General features: G+C 41.1%; 1 protein-coding gene across 8 annotated transcripts in view; it reads right to left on the bottom strand.

Annotated features, from left to right (window-relative positions):
- SLC28A2 (solute carrier family 28 member 2) overlaps window positions 1-17,259 on the bottom strand; it is a 71,678-nt gene extending 54,419 nt beyond the window's left edge. For 5 of the 8 annotated variants that reach the window (XR_006656593.2, XM_024568161.3, XM_045201973.2 and 2 more), the window contains exons 1-13: window positions 14,678-14,780; window positions 13,647-13,742; window positions 13,424-13,512; window positions 10,832-10,923; window positions 9,514-9,697; window positions 5,984-6,125; window positions 5,267-5,380; window positions 4,845-4,922; window positions 3,697-3,777; window positions 3,179-3,259; window positions 808-933; window positions 599-729; window positions 9-177 (exon numbers count right to left, since the gene is read on the bottom strand). Coding sequence is in view for 7 of the 8 variants with exons in the window: in XM_024568161.3 (XP_024423929.2) it covers window positions 9-177; window positions 599-729; window positions 808-933; window positions 3,179-3,259; window positions 3,697-3,777; window positions 4,845-4,922; window positions 5,267-5,380; window positions 5,984-6,125; window positions 9,514-9,697; window positions 10,832-10,923; window positions 13,424-13,512; window positions 13,647-13,727 (1,368 nt within the window). In the remaining variant the exon portion in view is untranslated. Of the gene's footprint in view, window positions 1-8; window positions 178-598; window positions 730-807; window positions 934-3,178; window positions 3,260-3,696; window positions 3,778-4,844; window positions 4,923-5,266; window positions 5,381-5,983; window positions 6,126-9,513; window positions 9,698-10,831; window positions 10,924-13,423; window positions 13,513-13,646; window positions 13,743-14,677; window positions 14,781-16,853; window positions 16,985-17,058 lie in introns of those variants that run through there. The other 3 variants (XM_045201970.2, XM_045201972.2, XM_045201975.2) reach the window with 3 other exon arrangements.
- Between the last annotated feature and the right edge of the window lie 8,131 nt (window positions 17,260-25,390).

Raw genomic sequence — 25,390 nt, 5'->3', positions numbered from 1 at the left:
TTCTTTACCTGAAAAGTGAGCCCTTGTATGTCTACCAATTCTCCTAACCAGGAGAGGGCAGCATTGATGAAGGCCAACACCGCCAAAAAGGCAATCAGGTTGGCTGCTACATTAGCAGCAAGGCTTATGGCATCTGTGGCTCCATTGCTGGCAGCCTCTAGGATATTCTTCTCTTTCCTGTGGTTGTTGGGCATAGGAGTGGGATATGGTGTCTGGATTAGTCTCAGGCCCTCACGGAAGAGAAATCCCACTTTCCCTCTGTGCAGGAGTGCAGGAGGAGGGTGCCAGACCAGCTTGAGAGGTGATGGGGTTTCTTAGTGACCCTTTTGGTAGAAAGTACACTGAAGCACCAGCAGACTTAATTGCCATGAAATTGCACTGACACCAAGGACAGAGGATACTGGTATGCAGAAGACAGAGGCAGGTGGAAGGTGAAACAAACAAACAAAATCAGCATGATTAGTTAGAGGCAGAGGTAGACAAGAGCGGATATGGTATCAGATTACTCCTTCTCCAGGAGACTTGAAGCCTCTGCCATCACAGCACTACCCTTGAGTCTGCACCTGACCTCACCATCTCCCCAATTATATGGACTTACCCACGGGATAACTTTACACCCTCCTTATTCTTGAACTTGGATTCCTCCACTTCTGGATATACCAACTTTGACAAGGCGAGAGCAGAAGGGGCAGCCATCACAGATGCAGAAATCAAGGATGATGCTTCGATCTGTAAGAGTAGACTTAGGAATCGGCATCTGCAGAACCCAGACGTGGGCTCACCCAGGAGTGATCAGACTATGCCTACCCCAAAGGATATGAAGGCTCCCAACACAGTGCCTGAGATGGTGGCAAACCCGCCAGTCATCACTGCGTGGATTTCAGAGAGTGTCATGTCTGCAAGATACGGACGGATGAGCAGAGGTGCCTCTGTCTGTGAAGAAGGAGAAGCAAGTCAGATTTGAGAGCATGTGACTCCCCACCCCAAAGTGCCTGCGCCCACCCCGGGATACATCCCTCTAGTGTGAGTGCCCTTCCAGCATAGAGTGCTGCTTTTATGCCCTCCCAGCACCTGCCTCACTCTCTCTGGCACCTAATCAGCCCCCAGCTGGCATTGTTCTCATCTGTTTTCATAGCTGTTTGTCTCATTTATTTAAATTTTAAAATACTATGGAAGGGAAATGGTATATATTTTTTGGTATGTTCTCCATGTCTAAAATCATACACAGTGATTCTTCACTTAACTTTGATAGGTTCTGCAACTTGAAGCAAAATAATGTATAATGAAACCAGTTTTACCATAAACTAATTGATATAAACAAGAGTTAAGTTCCTCTGACATCTCATCAACTTTATAAGAAAACAAAGTTGAATGAAATACTTTTTTTAAATTATTTTATTTTTGTTCAATTACAGTTGTCTGGAATTTCCCTCACCACTCCCCGCCCACCCCAGCCAAACCTACCTCTCTCCCCAGCTTCCACCCTCCCCCTTGGTTTTGTCCATGTGTCCTTTTTAGTAGTTCCTGAAAGCCCTTCCCCCCATCGTCTTCTCCCCCCTCCCCTCTGGTTATTGTTAGATTATTCTTAATTTCAATGTCTCTGGTTATATTTTGTTTGCTTTTTTCTTTTGTTGATTATGTTCCAGTTAAAGGTGAGATCATAAATGGAATACTACACTGCAGAGAGAAGGAAGGAGCTCCTACCCTTTACGACAGCATGGATGGAACTGGAGAGCATTATGCTAAGTGAAATAAGCCAGGCAGGGAGAGATGAATGAAATACTTTTTGTCCAGACATTCTTCAAGGACCTGATGTACTTAATGAATGACTGTATGAAGTATAGTGCACTTCCTGACTACAAATTAGTTGCTTAAAAAGTACTTATTAAATGAAATGCAAAATAGATCATTAAAGCCCAATGTTGATGAAAGAATCAAAAGAAATAATGTTTGTGAAAATTTGATGAAATTATAAAGATCCAACTCTGTAAAATATATTTAGCATCAACCTAAGATAATGGCATTTAATGAGTGGCAATTATGTGCCTAGTCTTGTATTAGGGATATTAATATAAATAAGGCAGAGTTTTATTCTTAGGAGCTTATAGTCTAGCATTAAAAACTAAGCTGATTATGGATAATCTCAGTAAAATGTGGAATGCTATGGTGGGAGTATGCAGAAGTACTCTGAAAACATTTCAGAAACAGTTACTCCAACTAAGGCCTTGAGAGAGAAAGACCTCAATACTAACTCCTTGTCAATTTGACAAGCCATTATCCCTAACATTGAACTAATCAGTCAATAGCACATACGGAGCACCTATTCCATATAAATGTATCAAACAATGTATTAAAGGGAAGAGCCTTGGTGTTAGCACTGAGCAAGGCAGGCTATTAGCTCCTTAGAGACCCTGGAAAACAAGGATCACAGGAGAAACAAGAACAGAGAGCAAATATCCTTCATAGACACTGAAGGCAGATTAGATTTGGACCAGGATGTTTCCCTAAATTCCTGTGTTTAAGTCATTGGATTGGCCTTGGCCAGGTAGCTCAGTTGGTTAGAGCATCACCCCAATATGCCAAGGATGTGGGTTCAATCCCCAGTCAGGACACATACAGGTATCAACCAATGAATGCATACATAAGTTGAACAACAAAGCTCAAACTCTCTCTCTCTTGCTTTCTCAAATCAATTAAAAAAAAATTTTTTTAAGTTGCGTTGGTGATTAAGGATGTCCAAACTAAGTCAGCCCAGGTAAGTATTCTTACACATGAAGGGTAAAAGCAATGAACTGAGTTTCCTTTGAACATCTAAGTTTTCTTTCGTCACTGATTGGCTTCCCATACAGTTCATTTATTTGACTTTTCAGAAGGAAAATACTTTTCTCAACCTGTTTTCCTCCACACTATTTGTTCTTCAGGAAAAAAGAGCAGCCCTTGCTTGTATGGCTTAGTGGATTGAGCACCAGCCTGCAAACCAAAGGATCGCTGGCTGGATTCCCAGTCAGGACACATGTCTGGGTTGCGAGCCAGGTCCCCAGTAGGGGGTGCGCAAGAGGCAAGCACACATTGATGTCTTTCTCCCTCTCTTTCTCCTGCCCCTCCCCTCTTTCTAAAAATAAATAAATAAAATCTTTTAAAAAATAAAGAAAAGAGCAGAAGGCCTCAGGGTACTCACCATGCCCACAAAGATGTTTCCTGCCACAGCCAGCGTCTCTGTGGCAGTGGTGCCCATGGTGATTTGCAAAAACCAGGCAATCTAAAGGGATACAAAGCATAAACCATTAGCATTAGCAGGAATCTTGGAGAGTACCCAGCAAACCCCCCACGCCCATTTTACTGGTAAGGAAACTAAGACCTAGAGAAATGGAGTGACAAGCCCAAAGCCACAGAGCAAGTTACAAACAGAGCCTGGACCAGAACTCAGGACTCTTGGCTTCCAGCACATGTAGATTAAAAGTCAGTATGAAATGGCAGTCCAGCCCATTTTCTCTTCTTGCTCTGTCCGTCAGCCAGCCTAGAACATGGGCCTAACCATCTGATACCAGACATGCTTGAAAGTTTGCCTTTTTACATTGGTTCTAACATCTAGATCTTACACAGGAGCATTTTTCCAAATGAAGTGTCATTTTCATGCTTCTTGACAGATCACAAGATGAAGGCCCACATCCTGAGTGGTGTAGGAGAATGACTCACCTTCTGAACTACCCACTGCACAAGGCCCAGGTAGTAGAGAATGGACATCACACATCCGAAGAAAATGATGATCGGTAATGCCTGTAATGGTAATGACAGGCAACTAATGAAATAGTACAGCGGTCCTTCTTATCCACGGTTCCACTTTCCGTGGTATCAGTTACAGTCAACCATGGTTAGAAAATATGTAAAGGAAAATTCCCACAGTAAACAATTCATAGGTTTTAAATTGCGTGCCATTATGAATAGTGTAATGGAATCTCATGCTGTCCTGCTCTGTCTTGCTTGGGACACGAACAATCCCTTTGTCTAGTCTACATGCCACCCGCCAGCCCAGTAGTCACACTTAGCAGCCATCTAGGTTGTCAGGAAGACAACCATCATGGTATCTCAGCGCATGTGTTCTCGTCACCCTTATTTACTTAATGGCCCAAAGCACAACAGTTGTGATGTTGGCAATTTGAATATGCCAAAGACAACCTGTAAAGTGCTTTCTTTAAGAGAAAAAGTCTACATTCTCAACTTAGTAAGGAAAAACATGTATGCTAAGGTTGCTAAGATCTATGGTAAGAATGAATCTCCTATCTGTGAAATTGCCTAATTTCTAAATTAAACTTTATCAAAGGTATGTAGCTATGTATATGGAAAAAAACATGGTGCATGTAGGGTCTGGTACTACTTGAGGTTTCAGGCATCCACTGGGGATCTTGGAATGCATCCCTCGCTGGTGAGGAAGGACTGCTGTGTGAATGTGTGCGCCATAAACAGACTGCCTTTCAGGCTCTAAATTAAGCTCTCAGCCTCCCAAGAGCAGCTCATACAGTGTAGATACTCAGTGGATACTTCAACACAAGCTACTTTAGGAATAAATTTTAAATGTATCACATACCTATTATCCCATTTGTACCAAGCCACAGGAGATGTTTTTCTGAGCCTTTCTCCCCCACTCCTATTTTATTCCACTTTCAGTATGGAAATGATCAAAGGGCGAGAGACTGGTGCTGTTCCTTCTACTGGTGGGATCAAATCCTCTTCTTAGGCTCAAACTGGTATAGAGATTGGCTGATCTCTTGGGCATACATTTGCAATCTCTGCTTTACCCCTCTCCCCACAGTGACCCTCATTCCTGCCCACAAAACAGATATGACCTGAAAAGCAAAGACATCCTTGACCAGCATATCCCCAAAGACAAAACTGGAGCCAGCCACAGTGTAGTTCAGGAAAATCTGTAAGGAGAGAGAGTGAACAAGAGTGAACCCAGGGAGGATACGGAGGAATATGCGATCAGCCTCATGCATGATTAGGTCCTACTGCTATTTCTGAAGTTGGCTTCCCTTTGACAACCTGGGGGCAGGCCACATCCCCAAGAGCTGCTCACTGAATGACAGAGGACTCAGCAGTACAGTTCTCTTTATTCATATGATGAGTGGTACCCCAGGATACCCTTTCCTTTCCCACCAGATCTGCCACCATCAACATCAAGACATAGTCCAATCTCTGCAGGCTTCCCCCAAATCTCCTTTCTCTAGGGTTCTAAAAGAGCAAAGCCCTCTCATTCGACTTGTCATACCTGAATCTGGTTTCCCAGCCATTGAAATGCATTAAATCCAGGATCAGTTCTGATGACCAAGATCCCTAAGACAAACTGAAGACCTAGGCCCCAAAGCACTGCCCTCCAGGACACCTGGGGCCAACAAGAACATTATTTCAATGTGTGTTCGAAATCCTACTTGTTCGTTACCTGGTTGGAGTTTTAAACAAGGGTACATGTACTGAGGGTGAAACTAACCTACGATGTTATCAGGAAACATGGGGTAAGATGGAGTAGGGAACAGGAGGGAACAAGTTACTAATAAGTCAGAGCCACATATGTCCATATGATTTATAAAACTATGTCTATAGATTAGATGACATGTGTGTACATACAGATATACAAATAAAAGCATCAAATCCAATACTTCAATATTACTAGCACATGCAATCTGATTCCCTGTTGTATTCTATTTTCTTTCTATCCTTTTTTTTCTCTCTGTCCTCTTTTTTACACTGACTTAGATCCACAAATTTCATATCAAGGCTCACTAATGGATTATAATTTATTATGTGAAAATAAGTGGTCTAGGGCCTTCGAGAACTTTAAAACTTCTCTTAGGAGTAAAAGGATCAAAAAAGCAAATTCCAGAGATTATAAAGAACTTAGTTTTACCTTTGTAATCAATGTTTGACACATGTACTTTGTAATCAGTAATACACAACCCTTGGCCCACCCTGCATCACCCAAACTCACTGCGCTGTGGTGTTTGGAGCAAGCAAAGAGGATGAGGATGATCAGGAAGATTCCTGCCAAGGACGTCAGCTGCTCTGGCCTTTGGGCTGTGTCTAGAGCCAGCCACAGGATAAAGCCAACCAGGCAGACTCCAGCGAACACCCTGAAGAGAGAATGCCATTACCATGTCATCAACTCAATAAATGAATAACAAACAATTAATCTTACCTCTAAAAAATGGAAGTTAACCCCAAGGGTAAGTGAAATAACTCAGTAGATTAGACATAGAGACCTATCTTGGAAAAACACTCATCTGGTGGTTTCCTATCTAGCAGCTCTCTCTTCAATTCTCTTACTCACAGAATGAAGTCAAAAGAGTCAAACATGAGGATGCAAATCCCATGGCCTCCCTTCCTCAAGCTTCCACATCAGTAAGATGTGAAATAAAGACTCATTCTTTAAGCTGGTACTAATGAATAACCAGAATATTTTTTTTACTTTTTAAAAATATGTATTTACTGATTATGCTATTACAGTTGTCCCATTTCCCCCCCTTCACTCCACTCCATCCTGCCCACCCCCTCCCTCCCACATTCCCCTCTATAGTTCATGTCCATGGGTCATACTTATAAGTTCTTTGGCTTCTACATTTCCTATACTATTCTTACCCTCCCCCTGTCTATTTTCTACCTACCATTTATGCTACTTATTCTCTGTACCTTTCCCCCCTCTCTCCCCCTCCCACTCCCCTGTTGATAGCCCTCCATGTGATCTCCATTTCTGTGGTTCTGTTCCTGTTCTACTTGTTTGTTCAGTTTGCTTTTGTTTTTGCTTTAGGTGTGGTTGTTAATAACTTAGAGTTTGCTGTCATTGTTACTGTTCATATTTTTTATCTTCTTTTTCTTAGATAAGTCCCTTTAACATTTCATATAATAAGGGCTTGGTGATGATGAACTCCTTTAACTTGACCTTATCTGAGAAGCACTTTATCTTCCCCTCCATTCTAAATGATAGCTTTGCTGGATACAGTAATCTTGGATGTAGGTCCTTGCCTTTCATGACTTTGAATGCTTCTTTCCAGCCCTTCTTGCCTGTAAGGTCTCTTTTGAGAAATCAGCTGACAGTCTAATGGGAACTCCTTTTTAGGTAACTGTGTCCTTTTCTCTTGCTGCTTCTGGGATTCTCTCCTTCTGTTTCATCTTGGCTAATGTAATTATGATGTGCCTTGGTGTGTTCCTCCTTGGGTCCAGCTTCTTTGGGACTCTCTGAGCTTCCTGGACTTCCTGGAAGTCTATTTCCTTTGCCAGATGAGGGAAGTTCTCCTTCATTATTTGTTCCAATAAGTTTTCAATTTTTTGTTCTTCCTCTTCTCCTTCTGGCACCCCTATAATTCGGATGTTGGAACGTTTCAAGATGTCCTGGAGGTTCCTAAGCCTCTCCTCACTTTTCCGAATTCTTGTTTTTTCATTCTTTTCTGGTTGGATGTTTCTTTCTTCCTTCTGGTCCACACCGTCAATCTGAGTCCCAGTTTCCTTCGCATCACTATTGGTTCCCTGTACATTTTCCTTTATTTCTCTTAGGATAGCCTTCATTTTTTCATCTAATTTGTGACCAAATTCAACCAATTCTGTGAACTTCCTGATTACCAGTGTTTTGAACTGTGCATCTGATAAGTTGGCTATCTCTTCATTGCCTAGTTGTATTATTTCTGGAGCTTTGATCTGTTCTTTCATTTGGGCCATTTTTTTGTCTTGGCGTGACTGTTACATAAAGGGGCGGAGCCTTAGGTGTTCACCAGGGGCAGGGTAACGCTGGTTGCTGTGCTGGGGGGGGAGGGGCCAAGAGGGATCAATGGCCCCTGCTCCACTCTCTGCCGGATTTCAGTCACTCCCTCGGCTACCCACAATCAAACTGGGCCCCTCTGGTGCTGATTCCCGAGTGTGTGGGCTTGTGCATGCTCTAGGCCCCTTTGGGTCTCTCCAACGAACTCTCCTGTGAGGCTGGGAGTTTCTCCTGCTGCTGTCTCAACCCGCACGGGTGTTTTCAATCAGTGGTTTGAGGTTTTATTTCCCCAAGCTGGAGCCCTGGGTTGTGCAGTCTGTTTTGCTCCCCCACTGTTCCTCCCAGTTTATCTATGCACAAATGTGGGGCTACAAGGTCTGCTAGCTGTCGCACTGCCTGCCCCATTCATTCCACAATCCGCCACCTCCCTGGGTCCACCAACCACCGCCCTGCTGCGAGTCCTCTCTGCCCTGGCTGCCCGACTCTGCCCCTCCTACCGGTCTGGATGAATGTTTCTTCTTTATCTCCTTGGTTGTTGGACTTCCATGCAGTTCGATTTTCTGTCAGTTCTGGTTGTTTTTTGTTTTTAAATTGTTGTTGTCCTTTTGGTTGTGCAAGGAGGCGCAGTGTGTCTACGTACACCTCCATCTTGGCCAGAAGCCTCAATAACCAGAATATTTTTAAAAGGAGGAAATGTATGCATGGTCCCCATGAATCCTCACCCAATTACCAACCATTCCAAGGGCAAGAGTAAAGACTAAGCCACAAATCAACCCCTATGGTCTTATGGTCCCTTGTACCAAACATGCTTGATAAATACAGAGACTGGATTCCTCATGTCCGAGTGTGAAGTCGTTTAAAAAGAATTAGAAGGGAGAGTGCACATGAAAAGAAAACAAAACAAAAAGAGCACATTGTCCATTGAGATGCCTCAGGAACAAAAACAATGGAAAAATGCTTTGTAAACCAAGGTTGAATTTTGGAGCTGTTCTTACTGTGAGCTCTTCTCATTTAAGGTGAATCTGGCTTCCAGAATCTGTCCTGCTAATACACAGTGTCATTTTAGCTTTGTCTCCCCAGTGTCAAATAAATCAGTGATCCAAAATTTAGGTTGTGGTCTCATGCATTTCTCCAAATAGTTGCTGTTACAAACATTCTTAACACCTGTTTTCTTTGCATCCATTGGAGAACAGGCAGAAGAGAGGAACTCTATAGGGAGTCTGAAAGTTAATCTGTCACTCCAGGCCTGTGATCAAAGGACATGTGCATGCTATACAGCTAGTTAGATGAGCTGCGGCTGCTGTAGGATCCAGTTCAGTATTCACTGAACAATAAGTTTGCTGGTTATACTCTAAGGAATTGTAAAAGACACCAACGGGTGCGGAACGCCTGGGGGACTAGAAGTAAAACAACCATCAAATCAATTTGAAAGTGTAATGCAGCTGCAGGCCTCTTTGTTTTGATTATTTCATTGCAGAAAACTATGGTTTTCCTTATTTCTGTCGCAGACCCTGAAAATAAACAGACTGAAACTCTTTTCTGAAACTTAACCCATTTTGCCCCCTAGCAATGTTGATACACGAGGCTACAAGAAAATGAAGCCCAGTACTCAGAGGTCTGTTTCTATTGCTCTCCAAGCATTGATTTTGAAAAGCATAGGTGAAGGTCTGAGAGACAGCTCAGGAACTGTCACAGGAGAAAAAGGGAAGCAGACTCGGTTTGGGACGAGTTTGGGGGCCAAGGGTATTGAGATTCTTCTCTTAACTCACCATTTCATCCAACGCTTCAGACGGGAGTTTTCAAATGGCTTCAAACATCTTGTTAATTTTTTGCCAAAGAATGGTTTCAGAAAGTGGTGAACCAGGACCAAGAGCACCAAACAGGTGAGGACGAATAAGGCCAGTGCCCTCTGGAAATCCAAGATGCAGGCTGCCAGGAAGTAGGCTGTATAAGCTAAAAGGACAAGATGCAGAGTAAGGATGAGCAAGTCAGAGCTCCCCAGAGGCAAATGAAGCTCTAGTCCTGAAAGTCTGGGACTTAAAGCAAGAAAAACCCTCCAGCTACATTGCTGCCCAGCCCCTGACTGAGCTACAGTTCTCAAGGCCAGGCTAGATGGCTGTTTTCTTCTTGAGGATACCTAAGGAGTGTCCAACTTAGTTTGAATGATACATGTTTTCACTTGTCTTTAATGACCCCCCCCTTAAATTTACTCTGATAATTTTTTTTCCCTTGAAGTAGATTTGATCAGGATCCTGCATGAGATACTCCAAAAGTCATCTTTTCTGAAACTTTATAATCCCAGTCATTTTAATCTTTCCTCTTGAGCAAAACCACATAAACAAGGCTACTACTAGGATGCATAGCAAGTCCTCTAACGATGTCTTTCATTATAATGTGGATGAGATGCCATAGGAGCTTAACTCTTGTTTATATCAATTAGCCTCTAGTGAAATTGGTTCATTATACCGCATTCCATTTAAAGTAACAGAATCTATTGACAGTGTTAAATGAGGACTTAGTGTACAGCCATACAGTCCTCACCCCATGGCTCCTTGACTGACCCCCAAATAAATTTTTTTTTTCTCATCATACCTAAAATTTTTGTTCTCATCATACCAACTACCTCTAATGTTGATGCCAAAGTCCCATATATCACTGACAGTATATTTTAAATAGAGGTTTACTATATTAAAAAATATTTTATATCATTGGTCTTACTAGCAAACTTACTAGCATAACTTACTAGCAAATAAGTTATGTATACTACAGGATTCTCTTATAAAAACTGGAAAAACCATGCCCAGCATCGAATCAAGACACCAAAATAGAGACAAGCCCAGATTCTCTGAAATATTTAAGTCTATCAAACAATTTTGAAAGACAATTTCTGCTCAGATTTTACTTATCCTGGAAATGCAACTCAATAAATGCAGTTCAACTACAAAGCCAGTATTAAGATCTATACATCAAAGAGCCCTTTGGATCAGTTTGTGAATAAAGTTGTATTCCACCTAGAAATGTCTTAACACAAGGTCACTTTCCTAAAACGATTACATCTCTCACTTCCAGGAATTCTCAACCCCTCACCTAAACACAAGAGGCACAGCAGGATCTTCTTGAACAAGCTGGCATGTGTTTTGCAGAAACTTCTCACCCTGGTGAAAGGTTGTAGGCTCCTCCTGAGGAGAACCCAAAAATTAAGATACAAAACTTATTCCCCCCCCCCCCATTTGTATCAATTCCAGAACTTAGATTACCTGGCCTGAGGAAGAATTTTCTCTTAATCAAGAAGGAAAATTATTCAGCCAGGGGGACATTAGGTAGTGTTCCGGCAATGCCAGTAAGGCCAGATGGAACCCTGCCAATGGGCAGTAGGTCAGAACAACCCTACCCAACCTAGACGGGCAATATTCCTGGTAATCTCCTACCACAGAGGTAGACAATGGTCACATCAGGGAGAAAATCCTGGACCTACTCCTTTCCTGTTTCCCAGGGACAAGGCATTGCTTAGCTTCCAGATTCAGAAAAGGGTTTTTTTCTTCTGAGAGGAAGCTTTGACCATACCTTCTCAAATACCACACAAACTCGTAACTCTTAACAGTCAATCAGCTATGCATTGACAGACCAAGAGGAAAACATTAAGAATCCCTGGGTAGGCAGGGCCTGAGAGCAGATGCCCAACAGGTAAGACTATTCAAATTTGATTTAATGAGCATTTATGCAGTGCTCTCTATGTGCTGAGCACTTTCTAAGAACTTTACCAATAGTAATTCATTGACTCCTCCTAAGAATTCTTGAGGTTGTTACTATTATCATTCCCATTTTATAGATGTGAAAACTGGAAAACAGTGGTTAAGTAACTTTCCCAAGGGAATGGAAGCTGGAAGAGTAAAGACAATAAACTCAGGCAGTCCCACTTCAGAATCTGAGCCCTTCACCACCATCCGACACTGCATTTTACCTAGCTTCAAAAATATATAAAGAACTCATACAACTCAATAACAAAAAACAAACCATTCTATTAAAAAATGGGCAGAGGCACCAAAGAGACCTTTTTCCAAAGAAGATATCCAAATGGCCAACAGGTACATGAAAAGATGCTCACTATCAGTAATCATCAGAGAAATGCAAAGCCAAACCACAATGAGCTACCACCTCACACCTGTTAGAACAGCTATCGTCAGGAAGACCTGAGAAACCAGTAGTGCTGGCAAGACCGTGGAGAAAAGGGAAAGCCTTGTACTCTCTTGGAGAGAATGTAAACTGGTTCAACCACTATGGAAAATAATATGGAGGTTCTTCAGAAAATTAAAAATAGATCCCATATGATTCAACAATTTCACTTCTGGGTATATACCCATAGGACCCACAAGAAATGAAAACAAAATGTTGGTGAGATGTATGCACTCCCGTGCTTATTTCAACATTATTCACCATAGCCAAGAGAGGGAAACAATCATGTGCCCATCAGTGGCGGAATGGATATGATGTGACTATATATGCTTACGTGGCTAAAATCAGATAATAATACAAAGAAAGAGAAGCTAAAAACAGTTGCCACTGCAGGATCAGATTAAGGATTTTCTGAGGAACCAAGAACAGGAGTTAGGATAAAAACAGGTCTGAATGTATGTACTGAAAATGGTTGGCCTTCAGTTAATCACTAAATTTTGTCAATTTTACTCTGAAAGTGTCTCTGGGATCGAACTTATCTAATTTATATACACATACCCATGTTGATATATATCAATTTGTATACAGAAGTGAATTTCTGGAGAAGAAAATAGAATTTTAATTTTTAAGCTTGTTTTCTCTGTTAATTCTTTAAAATAAATTTTAAAAAACAGACAAAAATAAACTTCTGTTTGGGAGCTGCTCTGGATCCTATTAGCTTTAGAAACTATTCAATAGCCTCGTCTAAGCTTCTCAGTGTATGGCTTCTGCACGTTTTTATAAATATCTACACGGTTCCCACACCATGCAGCATGGCTTTCATCTGACCTATTTTACCCAACAAATGGCTGAGACATCACTTCTCGAACCAAACCCATTATCAGATTCAAAGATTTTTCTCACTTCTTCCTTGACCCCTGTTTCAGACAGCATTATGAACAGTGCCTTCATTCTTGACACTTCCTTCTCTTGTGACTTTAACGACAGTACTTTTTTACTCTCACTATTATCGCTCATGATGGTCCCTCTCTGCCTACTTTTTAATCTGTTTTTCTCCCCATCTCCAAATCTGAGTATTCCTGAAGAGCTTTTTTTTTTCTTTCAATGATACAGCTAAGTTCATTTCTAAGCCTCGGTTTTCTAATTGAAAGCAAAGGGAATAAAATTAGTATCCACGCGTTGCTGTGAAAATTAAATTAATTACATAAGTCATGCTGCACAATAGTGAGTACTCAATCAATGTTAGCTGTTATTATTCTCATCGTCGTTATTTTTGGTGTCAGTCTGACCACCTCCCATTACTTACAGCACAAAGATTATGTAACAATTACATATAAATATAGATGTGCATATGGTAACACCAGGTGGCTGTGAGTCTTATCATCACAATAAGACCACAAGCTCCCTGACAATGGGGCGATTTTGACCTCTTATGAGTCCACTGGCCACATTTAACCCACCCTTGCTCCTTAGGTCCTAACTGAACCCATTCCAGAACACCTGTACCTCTGGTGTGTGGAAAACCCAAGAACATCCCCAAGGTTTTGTTCTTGTTCTTCAGTCCCACTGGTTTCCTCGGGACTTAATCCTTCTTCCTGTAAACACAGGTAGAGTTGCGGTCAGTCATAGGGTCTTGCCAGGGTTGGTGGGGATTGTGAGCAGCCATGGACCCTACATGAGGCCCTGAAGTCAACCACAAAGCTCCGCAGAAACTAAACCGGTGGATTACCATGGTCTCCAGCTCTGGGTTCTCTATGCCAGTCCGCACTGTGGACAGAGCAGTGGCCTCTCTTCCATTTGTTTTCTCCATCTCCTGTCTCCTCAACTGAAAAACAAATTCAGGGCCAAGGCTGAAAGACTGGTCATTCTATAATGTCAAGCTAGGAAGAATGTTTAGGGCTTGTTAGCCACAGGAAAAACAAAGCTAAAAATGTTTAGAGGTTTAGTTGATTTCTTTAAGAACTGAAAATTGGGAATATTGGAAGCAAAATTTTAATATAATAAATAATGAAATATAGACTTCTGTGTCCTATTGTGAATAGGTAAAGAATAGGTAATACGGAGAAGAGAAATAAAAGGCAGGAGGAATTGAAATGAATCAGTGATTGAACCAGGACCCCAGGTCCTAGACTAAAAAGGACACTGTTAGGTCCCGTGAAGGAAGACTCAAAGAGCAACTACTCCTGTTAGCCTGGGAGAGGCCCTGTGAGCTGTGCTAGGTAAGAGGAAAGCAGAAAAGGAGGCAGAGTATTGGGGAGGCTCCAGACCCCAACATATTGCTGAGAAAACAAAGATTAATAGGCTTTCAAGTTCCTGACTATATTGTAGCACAAAATTGGTTTTGGAGGATCTTAAGAGAGCTCCTCATTAGTTAAATAAAAGACACCTACACTTAGGACAGTCAGCATGAATGTTAATTATCCCAAATAAAGTTTTAAAACAAAATGAGAGAATCAAGAAACTAAAGCAACATTTGAGTTTAATACTAAGCAACCCTAATAGACAAACATTCAAATTTATGAACTCATTCTGAGGTGTCTCTTTGCAGAAAATTTCCTTCTCCATGGAATTGTTTTTTTAATTATGTGATCTCTTCAAGCATTTAAAATATAATTTCATTAAACACATATAAAGAGATTTTTGTTGTGTAAAATACTACCTTCCTATATAGGCACAGAACAACCTGAATTTGGTCTAAATATGATCAATTAAGAAATTTGGTAAATCAGGTTACTGCCCTCCCCAAATACCCTTTCTTACACCAGCTTGAAGGTTTCCTTCTGTCTCCTCAGTAAAGGACGTAAAGAAAAATTCAGCCCCAAAAGATCCTGGTTCCCTCAGGATTTAACCCTTCTTCCTGTAAGCACAGGCAGAGTTGGGGTCAGTCACAGGGACAGACTCCGAAGGGACAGGGTGGAACTGGCTTTCCTGTGATTGGCTCTTCTGTCTTGGGCCCTCCTCTGTGCGCAGCTCTCAAGTTAAACAGTTATGTATTTTTACTAATTTGCAGGGTCAGATGTAAGAAGTCTGCAGAAACTCCTAACAGGCATATGAGCAGAAGCATTAGCCAGCACTGGATTAGGCACTGGGGAGATGTAAAAGAAAGTAAGAGAAGGGTTTCTGCCCTCAAAAAACTTAGCTTTTTGTGTGGGAAACACAATTACTAGGGGGGAAAAAAACAGAAAGTAGGGCTATACTGGATTCAATGCCAAGCGATTGCCAGGAAGTCTTTTATTAACCCATTCAACAAATATTTATTGAGTACTCACTACCGCCCAGGCACTGTTTTGGGTGCTGAAGACACAAAGATGAATGAGACACTGTCTTGGCTATGAAGGAACTTACAGACCATTAAGGGAACACAGATGTGTCAGAAAAGTTAGTGAAGTTGGTAACATTTGCCGAGTCTGTAAAATCTTGAAAGGTAAGTAGAGGATCAATGATGGAGAAGGGAAAGATATACCAGCAGAGAGAGAAACTTGAACAAAAGCACGGAGGTGTGGCCTTCCCTAAGGAGCCCCCTATGGAGGCTGCGACAATTAGCTAAAGAATGGAGAGGAATTTCTGAGGAAATAAGAAAGGACAAAATGAAGTAAGAAATTAATTAAGGAATGAAGGGGGGAAATGTGAGTGGAATGGGGCTAGTCTATCCAGAAATAAGTCTGGAGATGAAGTCAGGTACCAGAGGAGGGGGGCTCTGTAAGCCAGGGTCAAAGTTTGGGCTTATTCAGAACCAAACAGGGAGGCAGGAAGAGAGCGGATTGGAAGGATGCACATTGAGGACAGGGACACCGGTCAGGAGACAAAAACAATAGTCTAGGTCAGACATGATGGGGCTCTAGCCAAAGCAGTAGCAAAGTTGGATAGAAGGAAACAAGTCTAGAACATTTGGTGATTGATGGGGCACAGGGACAATGTATGGAAGGGGAAAGAGGATTCTTCCAAATTGTTCAAAATGCCTACTAGTTTCTGCCTACTCCTACCCTCCAGTAATACTGAGCTGCACGTTGTGCCCTAAAAACACACTGTTCCCTTGTGCCTGTGCGAGCGTGTGGATGTTGTTCTTTCTGACTTGAACACACTGCCCTGTTTATCTACCCAGCAAACTCCTACACCTCCTTCAGGTGTCTGTTACAAGGCCACCCTCTTCACTGAAGCTTTCTTCTCTGTCCCTCTGCAGACAAGACCTAGGACCTCTTCCCCTGTACTCCTGCTGCAACATAATGTTGCAGAACTCTACAGGAGACATAGTTCTCTAAACGTTTACATGTCTCCCATTGGACTGTGATCTCCTCAAGCACAGGCTGTCTTGTTCACCACTGTATCCCCAGCCTCGAGGCCTGCCATAATATTAGGCAATCCCCAAATATTCGTTAAATAAGTGATATAAGAGCAACTCCTTTCACTCCTCTGGGCCCGATTCTGTTATTTCTGCCCTACCTAATTGCTTAATGTTGTCTCACAAGATCATTATGAAAAATTATAAAAATTATGTAATTTAATATAGAAAAAGAATTTGAAAAACAGCATATGACCTTATAGCTGTGGGCTACTATTGTAATAATTCAGGAAATTTGCAGACATTTTTCAGTCTGATAGTTTGGGGGGGAGTTAAAATATTATTTTTAACAAGAAAAAATACACACAGCTGCTCAGCACTGCAGGAGCTGTTAACAGACTACAGAGGAAGAAGGGAATTCAATAAATTTATGTTTACATTATTGCAAAAATATGATTATTTCAAAATATCTGAATCATTAAATGTTAAGCATATTATCTAGACATTTGCTATCAAGTAGATGAAGTTTCCAATGAATACATCAAAATCAATTAATCACTCTACTAGGTCTCTTCCTGCCAGTTTCTGACGGGACTCTTAGAATGGAGGGTGCAGGCCGGCAGCGCTGCCGCTTCCTGGGTGAAGCTCAGGACTTACCCTTTCAGCCGCTCTCCACTCTGCCTAGCTCTAGGCTTCAAGAACCAAAGAGTAGCAACTCCTCACAGGAAGCCTGGGCTGCCCTAAGGTGAACACAGCCCCCACTGGCAGGATACTCAATGATGTCTGACTATCATTTTATTGTAGCTGTGAAGTCCGTCTTACTCACCCTAACGCACACTTAATCTCTGGGTTTTATTTTTACCTTAGATTATTGCCAGTTCTGGGGGCAGGCATAGGCGTAATGCTGGGCACAGATCCTGACATTCCATCCAGGTGCAGTGATGCCAGTGATCACGTCTCTCTCTTCTCTCACCCTCCCTCTTCCCTCTTCCTTTTCCTGCAGAAGGCATAACAATCCATGTTCATCTTCTAAGTGCAGGCTACAGCACTCATCTCACTAGTCCAAGGGATCCACGTCTCCTTTAAATGCAGGTATTATTGACATAACCCAACTGCCAACAGGAAGAGAATTGATCTAGCAGGTACCTTCCTTCAATTAACTGTGGGTTTACAAACAGACTTGGGCTTCATTGCTTAAGTGTTTTCTTTTTGTCTTATTACCTATAATTTGATAAGCTCTCTCAAATTACAGATCAGGAAGAATGAAGTGATTTACCCAGAGTCAACAGCTAGTTAGTGACTAAGCCAAATCCAAATTCTGGGATCCTCATTCTCAGTTTTGTGCTACTTATGGGCTGTGGGGTGAAAATTAAATAAGAGATGCCTCTGTTTCTGCAGCCTTTTACAGTCTTCCAAAGATTTTTCTCTACGTTCACTGTTTATCCTCGTAAAATTCTTATAAGCAAGTCAGCTACTAGTCCTATATTAGGTACAAAGAAAATTAGACTCAAAAAGATGAACAATTTGTCTGAAGTCATACAGCTAGGTAGGGGAGAGCCAGGATTAGAGGCTAGCTCTGCTCATTTGCCACAGAAGCTAAAGCGCCTGGGATTTACCCCCAGAGAAAGTAAGTGGCCTACAACAAACCCACCTGGGAAATAAGTAGAGTGTAAATAATATAAGATTTTATTCCCCCGCTTTTACCTGTCCCTTGATTACTAGTAGAAGCAGGCAAAACTAGAGAGAATAAAGGGACTTCCAACGTTGGTCTTATTGAAGTAGCTTGTCTTTAACCCTCCTGTTTAACAAAGCAAAAAATGCTACACGAAATATACAAACCAACAGTTTGAAAGCATTTCAGAGTGAGGGAGGGACAAAGGGATTGCAGGTCTATGATCTTTGAGAGAAGGAAAGCACAGTTGAGTTCTACCTCTATACTAGCTCTTTTTCTGAGGACATTTTATTTTTCAAATCATAATGCAGAGAAATAATACCCAAGGAGTCTTATGAGGTTGAAGAGAGAGAAGATGGACTTTGGGGCAGCCCAAATGGCTGCAATTTGAGAGAAAAATCATTTAAAAAAGAGAGAGAGAGAGATCCACAAAATAGGAAAAAACCTGCAACCATGTTTTGAAATCATTGGCCAACTTAAAAGTTGTAGATGTTCAAAACAAGACACCAAGAAACTCAACAACAACAACAAAAAAATGCAGTAACTGTGTGGTACTGGAGAGGTTAAGTGTTCATTTCAAGCCCCACTGGATGCAGACCTTCATAAACACCTCAGGCTTTCTGCTGAGACCCTAAAAGGGCCATACCCCAGGAATAAGAGATGTACCTTAGCAATAAAATCTATGCCCTAGAGGAAACACAAAGTGAAATGACAGGCATAAAGCAAAGTCTCAACAATATCAAGTCGATCCATTTCTACCTGACACTCCTCATAAAAAAGTGCTAACACTCTTCAAGTATATGTAACATCTCCAGAGCCTCCACAGATTTTTAATTATAATGCCCAGCATCTAATTTAAAAATGCAAGGCATGTTTTAAAATTAGGACCAAATGACCAAAACCATGAGAAAAAACAGATAAGAGAAACAAATTCATAAATAACTCAGGTATTGGAAATATCAAGGAATTTAAAATAAATACAATTATTTCTTTCAAAAAATAGGAGGAAAGGTGGATAAAATAGATAAAAAGATAAAGGTTTTTTAAAAGACAATTAGAATCTATAAAAAAAATAAATGCACATTCTAGAAATTAAACACTAAAAGGGCTTCCGGTTCAAGATGGTAACACAGGAAGAACCTGACTCACCTCCTCCCACAGACACACATAGCTATATGTGCAACAAGTTCACCTGGGAAAACCCCCAAAACTGGTGGATCAATCCCTTCACGTCAGGCAAACAAGAGGGAAACCACATGGAAGCAGGTAAGAAATGCTGAGACACAATCCTATCATAAATCTCACTCCCAGCCCCACTCACCCCCTGGCATGGCAACATACAATCAGGAAAAAACTCAAAACCTGAGGATTCCCCCTCAGGAGTGAAGGGTTTGTATTCCACACTGGGCACCCCAACTTTTAAGACCAGCACCTGAGAGACAAGGCTGCAAATATTCAGCCTTGAGGAACAGCTGGGCTCACGTGCACGAGACCTGCAGGGCTGTGGTGAGCTAAGGATTATCTCTCCAAGAGCCAATGCCTTCCAAACTCATTATGAAGCCACCATTATCCTGATCTCAAAACCAGGCAAGGACAACACAAAAAAGAAAATTACAGGCCAATATCTCTGATGAACATAGATGCAAAACTTCTCAACAAAATATTAGCAAACCAAATTCAACAATACATTAAAAGGATCATCCACCATGATCAAGTGTGATTTTATTTCAGAGATACAAGAATGGTTTAATATCTGAAAATCAATCAAAAAGTTGAAGGAAAAAATGTGGAGTACACTGTTAGAAAGTCTTCTTACTACGTATGAAGCCCTATGATATTATTAGGACATAGAATCTGATCTTTAATGATATGAATTGCAAACCCTATGGCAACCATTAAAAAATTTTAAAGGTTAAATAATCAGCCAGTTGTGGAAATTAAATAGAAGTAATCAATTAATCAAAAGAAGGCAGAAAAATAAACAAATTAAACAAACAGAAAACACCTAGTAAGAGGTAGATTTTAATCCAACCACATCAATAATTACATTAAATGTAAGTAGTCTAAACACAGTAAAAAATATAGAGATTACCAGGTTGGATTTAAAAAATAAAAGCAAGACCCAATTGTATGCTGTCTGTAAGGAACTCATTTTAAATATAAAAACATAAAATGAAAGTAAAAGGATGAAAAACAAGATTTTATGGAAACACACACAAAAAAACCAAACCCTAAAACCCTGGAGTATCTATATTAATATCAGAAAAAGTAGGCTTCAGAAAAAAACAATATTGCTAGAGATAAAGAAAAATGCTACATTAATGGAAAGAGTAAATTCACCAAGAATGTTCAACAATCCCAAATGTATCTGGACCAAACAATGTAGCTTCAAAGGATGTAAGGCAAAAACCAACAGAATTAAAAGGAGAAATAGACAAATACACAATTATGTTTAGAGAGTTTAATACTCTTCTTTCAGTAATTGATAGAACATGAAGAAATACAAGACCTAAACAACACTATTAATTTACCTGACCTCAGTAGCATTTTTGAAACATTTCACCCAACAAAAGCAGAATATTCACCAAGATAGACCAAAATCTGGACAAAAACAAAAAACAAAAAATAAAAAACAAAAAACCCTTAGAATATTTAAAATAGTTGAAATTGTACAAAATATACTCTAAGACAATAAAAATATTAAGCTAGTATAGGGAACCATTCCATGCATGGGGAATGTAGCCCAGCCCCCACTCGGAAAAGCCAGTGGCTGTGAGGTCTGGCACACAGGACCCATGCCCACAGACAGGTTCTCCCGTGGGGAATTAGGCCTGCATTGTACCTAGGCTGCTATGAGACTTGCTTTTGCTAAAACTCCCTCACCCTGGATTGAGGCAGCAAACGTTTACTAAGTGTCTTTAACTTCCTAAAGTCTGTGCTAAACCTCTCAAGTATAGATTGTAACCAGTTCAACCACTTTCCCCCTTGATCTGTAACATCCTTTTCTTTGAAGTAATTAGCAACTTTCCCTTGTTATCTGTAAAAGGTAATCACCTACAGCGAACCCGTGCATAGTAAATGAGGACCATACTCAGATGTAATGTGCCCAGAAAAGCAATAAAAGCCTGTCCAGGCAGGGGTCAGACTCGGGCCCTCTCGCCCTCTCTCACTTAGAGAGCAGCCATGCCGTCCCTTTTTCTCCACAGGATTTCTGTAGTCCGTGTGAATTTGTCCATTGCTGCCACAACACATGGATCCCGCAGGCCGGGATCTGCATCAAGCTAGGAACCATTAACAAAAAATATATTTTTTGTTAGTCCCCCAAATATTTGGAAATTAAAAAAATACTTGCAAGTAGCACATAAATCAAAGAAGTAACAAGGGAAAGTAGAAAACATTTTAACAGAATGAAAATGAAAACATCAAAATCTATGGAATACATGAAGCATATACTCATATATACACACATATGGTCTAAAATCTATTATCTAAGACAGAAGACCTGCTCTGAGGGAAGGACCTAGATGGCTTCAAACACCTGGATCTTTCTGAAACCCCTGACACACTTCCACGTGTGACCCCTTCTTGAGCTTTAGGAAGGCCTTAATACTGACTGGGTCCACCAGTGTTCATGCAGCTTATGTCGTTTAGCTACCTCTGGAGAAAATACTGACAATTTATTTAAAATGAAGCTAAGCATGTGATAAAGCTAGATATAGCGCTTATGCTAGAGTTACGGCCTTTGTTCCCTCTAACCAGGGGAAATGCCCAGAGGAAACTGAATTAAGAGGAAAGGCAGAGAACCAACAAAGTGAGAATCCAACTTTTTCATCAGTGGCTGAGCTAATGTTGGATGGATTATCTCACTATCTGCTAAGCAAGAACACAGATTAGGAAATTATCTTTCTTCCAAGATTGATAAAGAAATCAGTGTACCCAGGAGAAGTAGTTGGAGGCCCTCTTGTTCCTCCCTTGCTCAATTGCATCTTGCCTTGGCGCCAGCCAGGTCATAAAATAGCTGTTATCTAGGGGTGTGGAGCAGGTTATCTTGTAGAGTCATATAGATTTTTAGAGCAAAAACAGACCTTTAACACATTCTGGTTAACCATAAGTGCCCTGATTGTAGGTATCATAAGTCAAGTCACAGGCAGTGGCCTGGTGGGCATGGCATAAGGACTCTGTGTTCTGCGGGCCACGTAGTCAGGCCCTCAATGAACCCAGCAGCCTATCACACGCCTCTTATGGAGATGATATCCAATCCCTTTCTCTAATCCTGGTCCTGAGAAGTCTCCTCCCACACTCCTGTCTTTCCAGAAACCTGAAGGTCTTTTCCTCTTAGATGACCCACTGATGTCCCAGCACCAATATGTTCTAAACAAGAATTTTCTGTTATCTTCTCAGATGCCACCTCCTACCCTAGGTAAAGCAATCCTTATACTCAGTTGTCTCTTTCTTTCACCCCTTCCCATTGGCACTTTCCCTCACTTGGCCATGAGTTGGAGTTAAGCACAAATTAGACCTAAGTATAGAGTTTGTGTTAGAGCTAGTTAGAGCTAAGGCCTTCGTTCCTGCTCACCAAAGGGAAAGTTCCTGCAGGGAAGAGCTTGTGAAGGAGGAAAAAAAGACATGGATGGAGTAGAATGCAAAGGGAAGAATTTAAATATACATTTCTTCAAATGTCACATTTGAACAGAGTTAGATAGATTTGACCTTGAATACCAAGCCATTTGAACTACTGAGGGCAATTAAAATGGTTTAAAGAAGTGGTGATAATAAGTGTTTTCCAAGAACCCCATTATTTTTATAATGTCTTAGGTGTCCAATTATAGTTTATTTTAAGAAATGTTTTCCACTTCTCATGCTTTTTTAATTTTGCCTTCAAGAACCTTAAGGTCCTTCAGTGCACGTGCTTGGGTTGCAGGTCAGGTCCCCAGTAGGGGGCGCATGAGATGCACATTGAAGTTTCTCTTCCTCTCTTTCTCCCTCCCTTCCTCTCTAAAAATAAATAAATAAAATCTTTTTTTTTTTAAAGAACCTTAAGGTATTTTTCTTTCTAGCTTTGGTCCACCCTCAGATTCCTTTTAGAGTAATGAGACACTGAACGTGTGAAGGGTGTGGAAATAGAGAAGGGAGATGATGAATACCCCTCCATACTGCAGCACTGTGCTTGGCCAACTCAGTGACCACATGCTAGACAACCTGCTTTTTCAGCAAAGAGTTTCTAAAAATCCCTTAATGGAAAGATCAAAGAAATGTTATCTGCCCACAGAAAGCAGATTGAGAATATGGTGAGTCCTAAGGATTTATAATCCGTCTGCCCTGCCATTAGGAATTTCCATCTTTTTTTTCTGCCTTCTGCTTTTACATCCCTCTTTTAATTTCTGTCTCTCTGACTCTACCTCCCTCCCTCTCTTTTCTTTGTCTTTCCATCAAACACCTTCCTCTCCATTTCCAACATCTTCCTCTACTTAACTCTGCAGTGGTCCTCCTGAGAAAGCTGTGATAGAGCTCTGGGGAAATAGGCTCCAGGACCACTGGGGGGGCCGCTTCAGTCCTTGCAGAGCAGAGCTGGTGATGGAGGCTGACCTCGCTAAGGGCCTACATGTCAGGGAGCAGGTGGGTGAGCTGTCTCGGCTTTGTGACGGGATCGGATGAGGCGTGTGGAGAACCCAGCGAGGCCCTGCCAGCATGTTTGTGTTCTAGAGACTTTGTATCAACAACTACCACCCACAATTAGTCATACTGTGGATTAGAATCTTTATTCTCTATTTGTTGAACTTCTTGGGAGCCTTTTGACTTGGATTCTAATTAGAAAAGCCTGACCTCTAGTATTGCTCATTGATTTAGAGTTGGCTAATGATTTTCCATGGCTAAATTGCTAGGTGGACAAAGTCTAAAAAAGTTAATGTTGGTGTCCCAATCCTGACCCTCCCCCATGATGCTCTAACCTTATTCCATTGATGAAAGCCTACTCTTCTTTGGAAAATAAGTGATAGGAAGTAATCCTATTTGTTATTAAGCATTTCAAAGTTTATCTCTCCTGGGTTTTTTACTTTCAAGGCAGGATTGGAAAGATTTGGAGACAGAGACTCCATGGGCACAGTGACCTCATTCCCAAATAATTAAATTGCAACAAAAGTGAAAGGAAAAACATTTGTATAAATGGTAAGGTGCTCCAAAAATTTTAATAACTGAAGTTCCTAATACAGATCCTTTGCTTTTTTCAAGCTATATTGTTCACTTACCATATTTCAGTCACTGAAATGCATTTCACACATATTCTCATTTAATCTGACCATACGCCCTTGATGAAGATACTGTTGCTATCCCGGTTTTCTAGATGAGGAAACTCAGACTTAGAGAGATGAAGCAATTCACCAAATACCAAAGTGAGCAAATGACAGAATTATACCTGAGCCCAGAGTCCTTGCTCTTAACCCCAACTCTCTACTTTTTATCCTGGCCCAGCCTCCTATGCCTCCTTCCCCTCTTCCTGTTCTCATAATACTCATCCTTTAACATCCAACTCAGATGACTTCCTCCTTTTCTGAAAGTCTTTGGACTCCATTTCAGCATCCAATGAACTCACTGTCCTCTTTTTCTGCCTCAGCTACCTGTGCGTCAATTGTTCGGCACCTTTTATATTTTTCTCTAATATTCCTGTTTGTCATAATGTTCTCATATTGTAGTCTGGAGGGAAAAAACTTTTGTATTAAAGTGGCAGCATTATTCTTTGAGATTGTGGAGTTTGTTTTAAGATTTTATTTGTTTTTAGAGGAGAAGGGAGGGAGATAGAGAGGGAGACAAACATCAATGTGTGTGAGAGAAACATAGACTGGATGCCTATCCCATGCCCTCAGCTGGGTATCTGGCTGGTAACCCAGGCATGTGCCCTGACTGGGAATAGAACCCATGACCTTTCAGTTCATAGGCTAGCACTCAATCCACTGATCCACACCAACCAGGATAGGGTTTTGTTTAAGTATATTTTATTGATTGTGCTATTGCAGTTGTCCCATTTGTTTCTCCCCTTTATTCCCCTCCACCTTGCACCCCCTCCCACCAGTATTCCCCTCACCCTTAGTTCATGTCCATGGGTTGTAAATACAAGTTCTTTGGCTTCTCCATTTCCCGTACTATTCTTAACCTCCCCCTGTCTATTTTGTACCTACCAATTATGCTTCTTATTCCCTGTACCTTTTCCCCTTCTCTCCTCACTCCTGCTCTGTACTGATAACCCTCCATGTGATCTCCATTTCTGTGATTCTGTTCCTGTTCTAGTTGTTTGTTTTTGTTTTGTTTTTGTTTTTTAGGTTCAGTTGTTGATAGTTTTGAGTTTGTTGTCATTTTATTGATCATAGTTTTGATCTTCTTTTTCTTAGATGAGTCCCTTTTAACATTTCATATAATAAGGGCTTGGTGATGATGAAGTCCTTTAACTTGACCTTGTCTGGGAAGCACTTTATCTGTCCTTCCATTCTAAATTAAAGCTTTGCTGGATACAGTAATCTTGGATGTAGGT

Source organism: Desmodus rotundus, chromosome 7 (genome assembly GCF_022682495.2).
Source record: "Desmodus rotundus isolate HL8 chromosome 7, HLdesRot8A.1, whole genome shotgun sequence".
Taxonomy (NCBI): domain Eukaryota; kingdom Metazoa; phylum Chordata; class Mammalia; order Chiroptera; family Phyllostomidae; genus Desmodus; species Desmodus rotundus.
The sequence above is the reverse complement of the archived record's forward strand: the minus strand, read 5'-3'. Positions and strand labels throughout refer to the sequence as shown.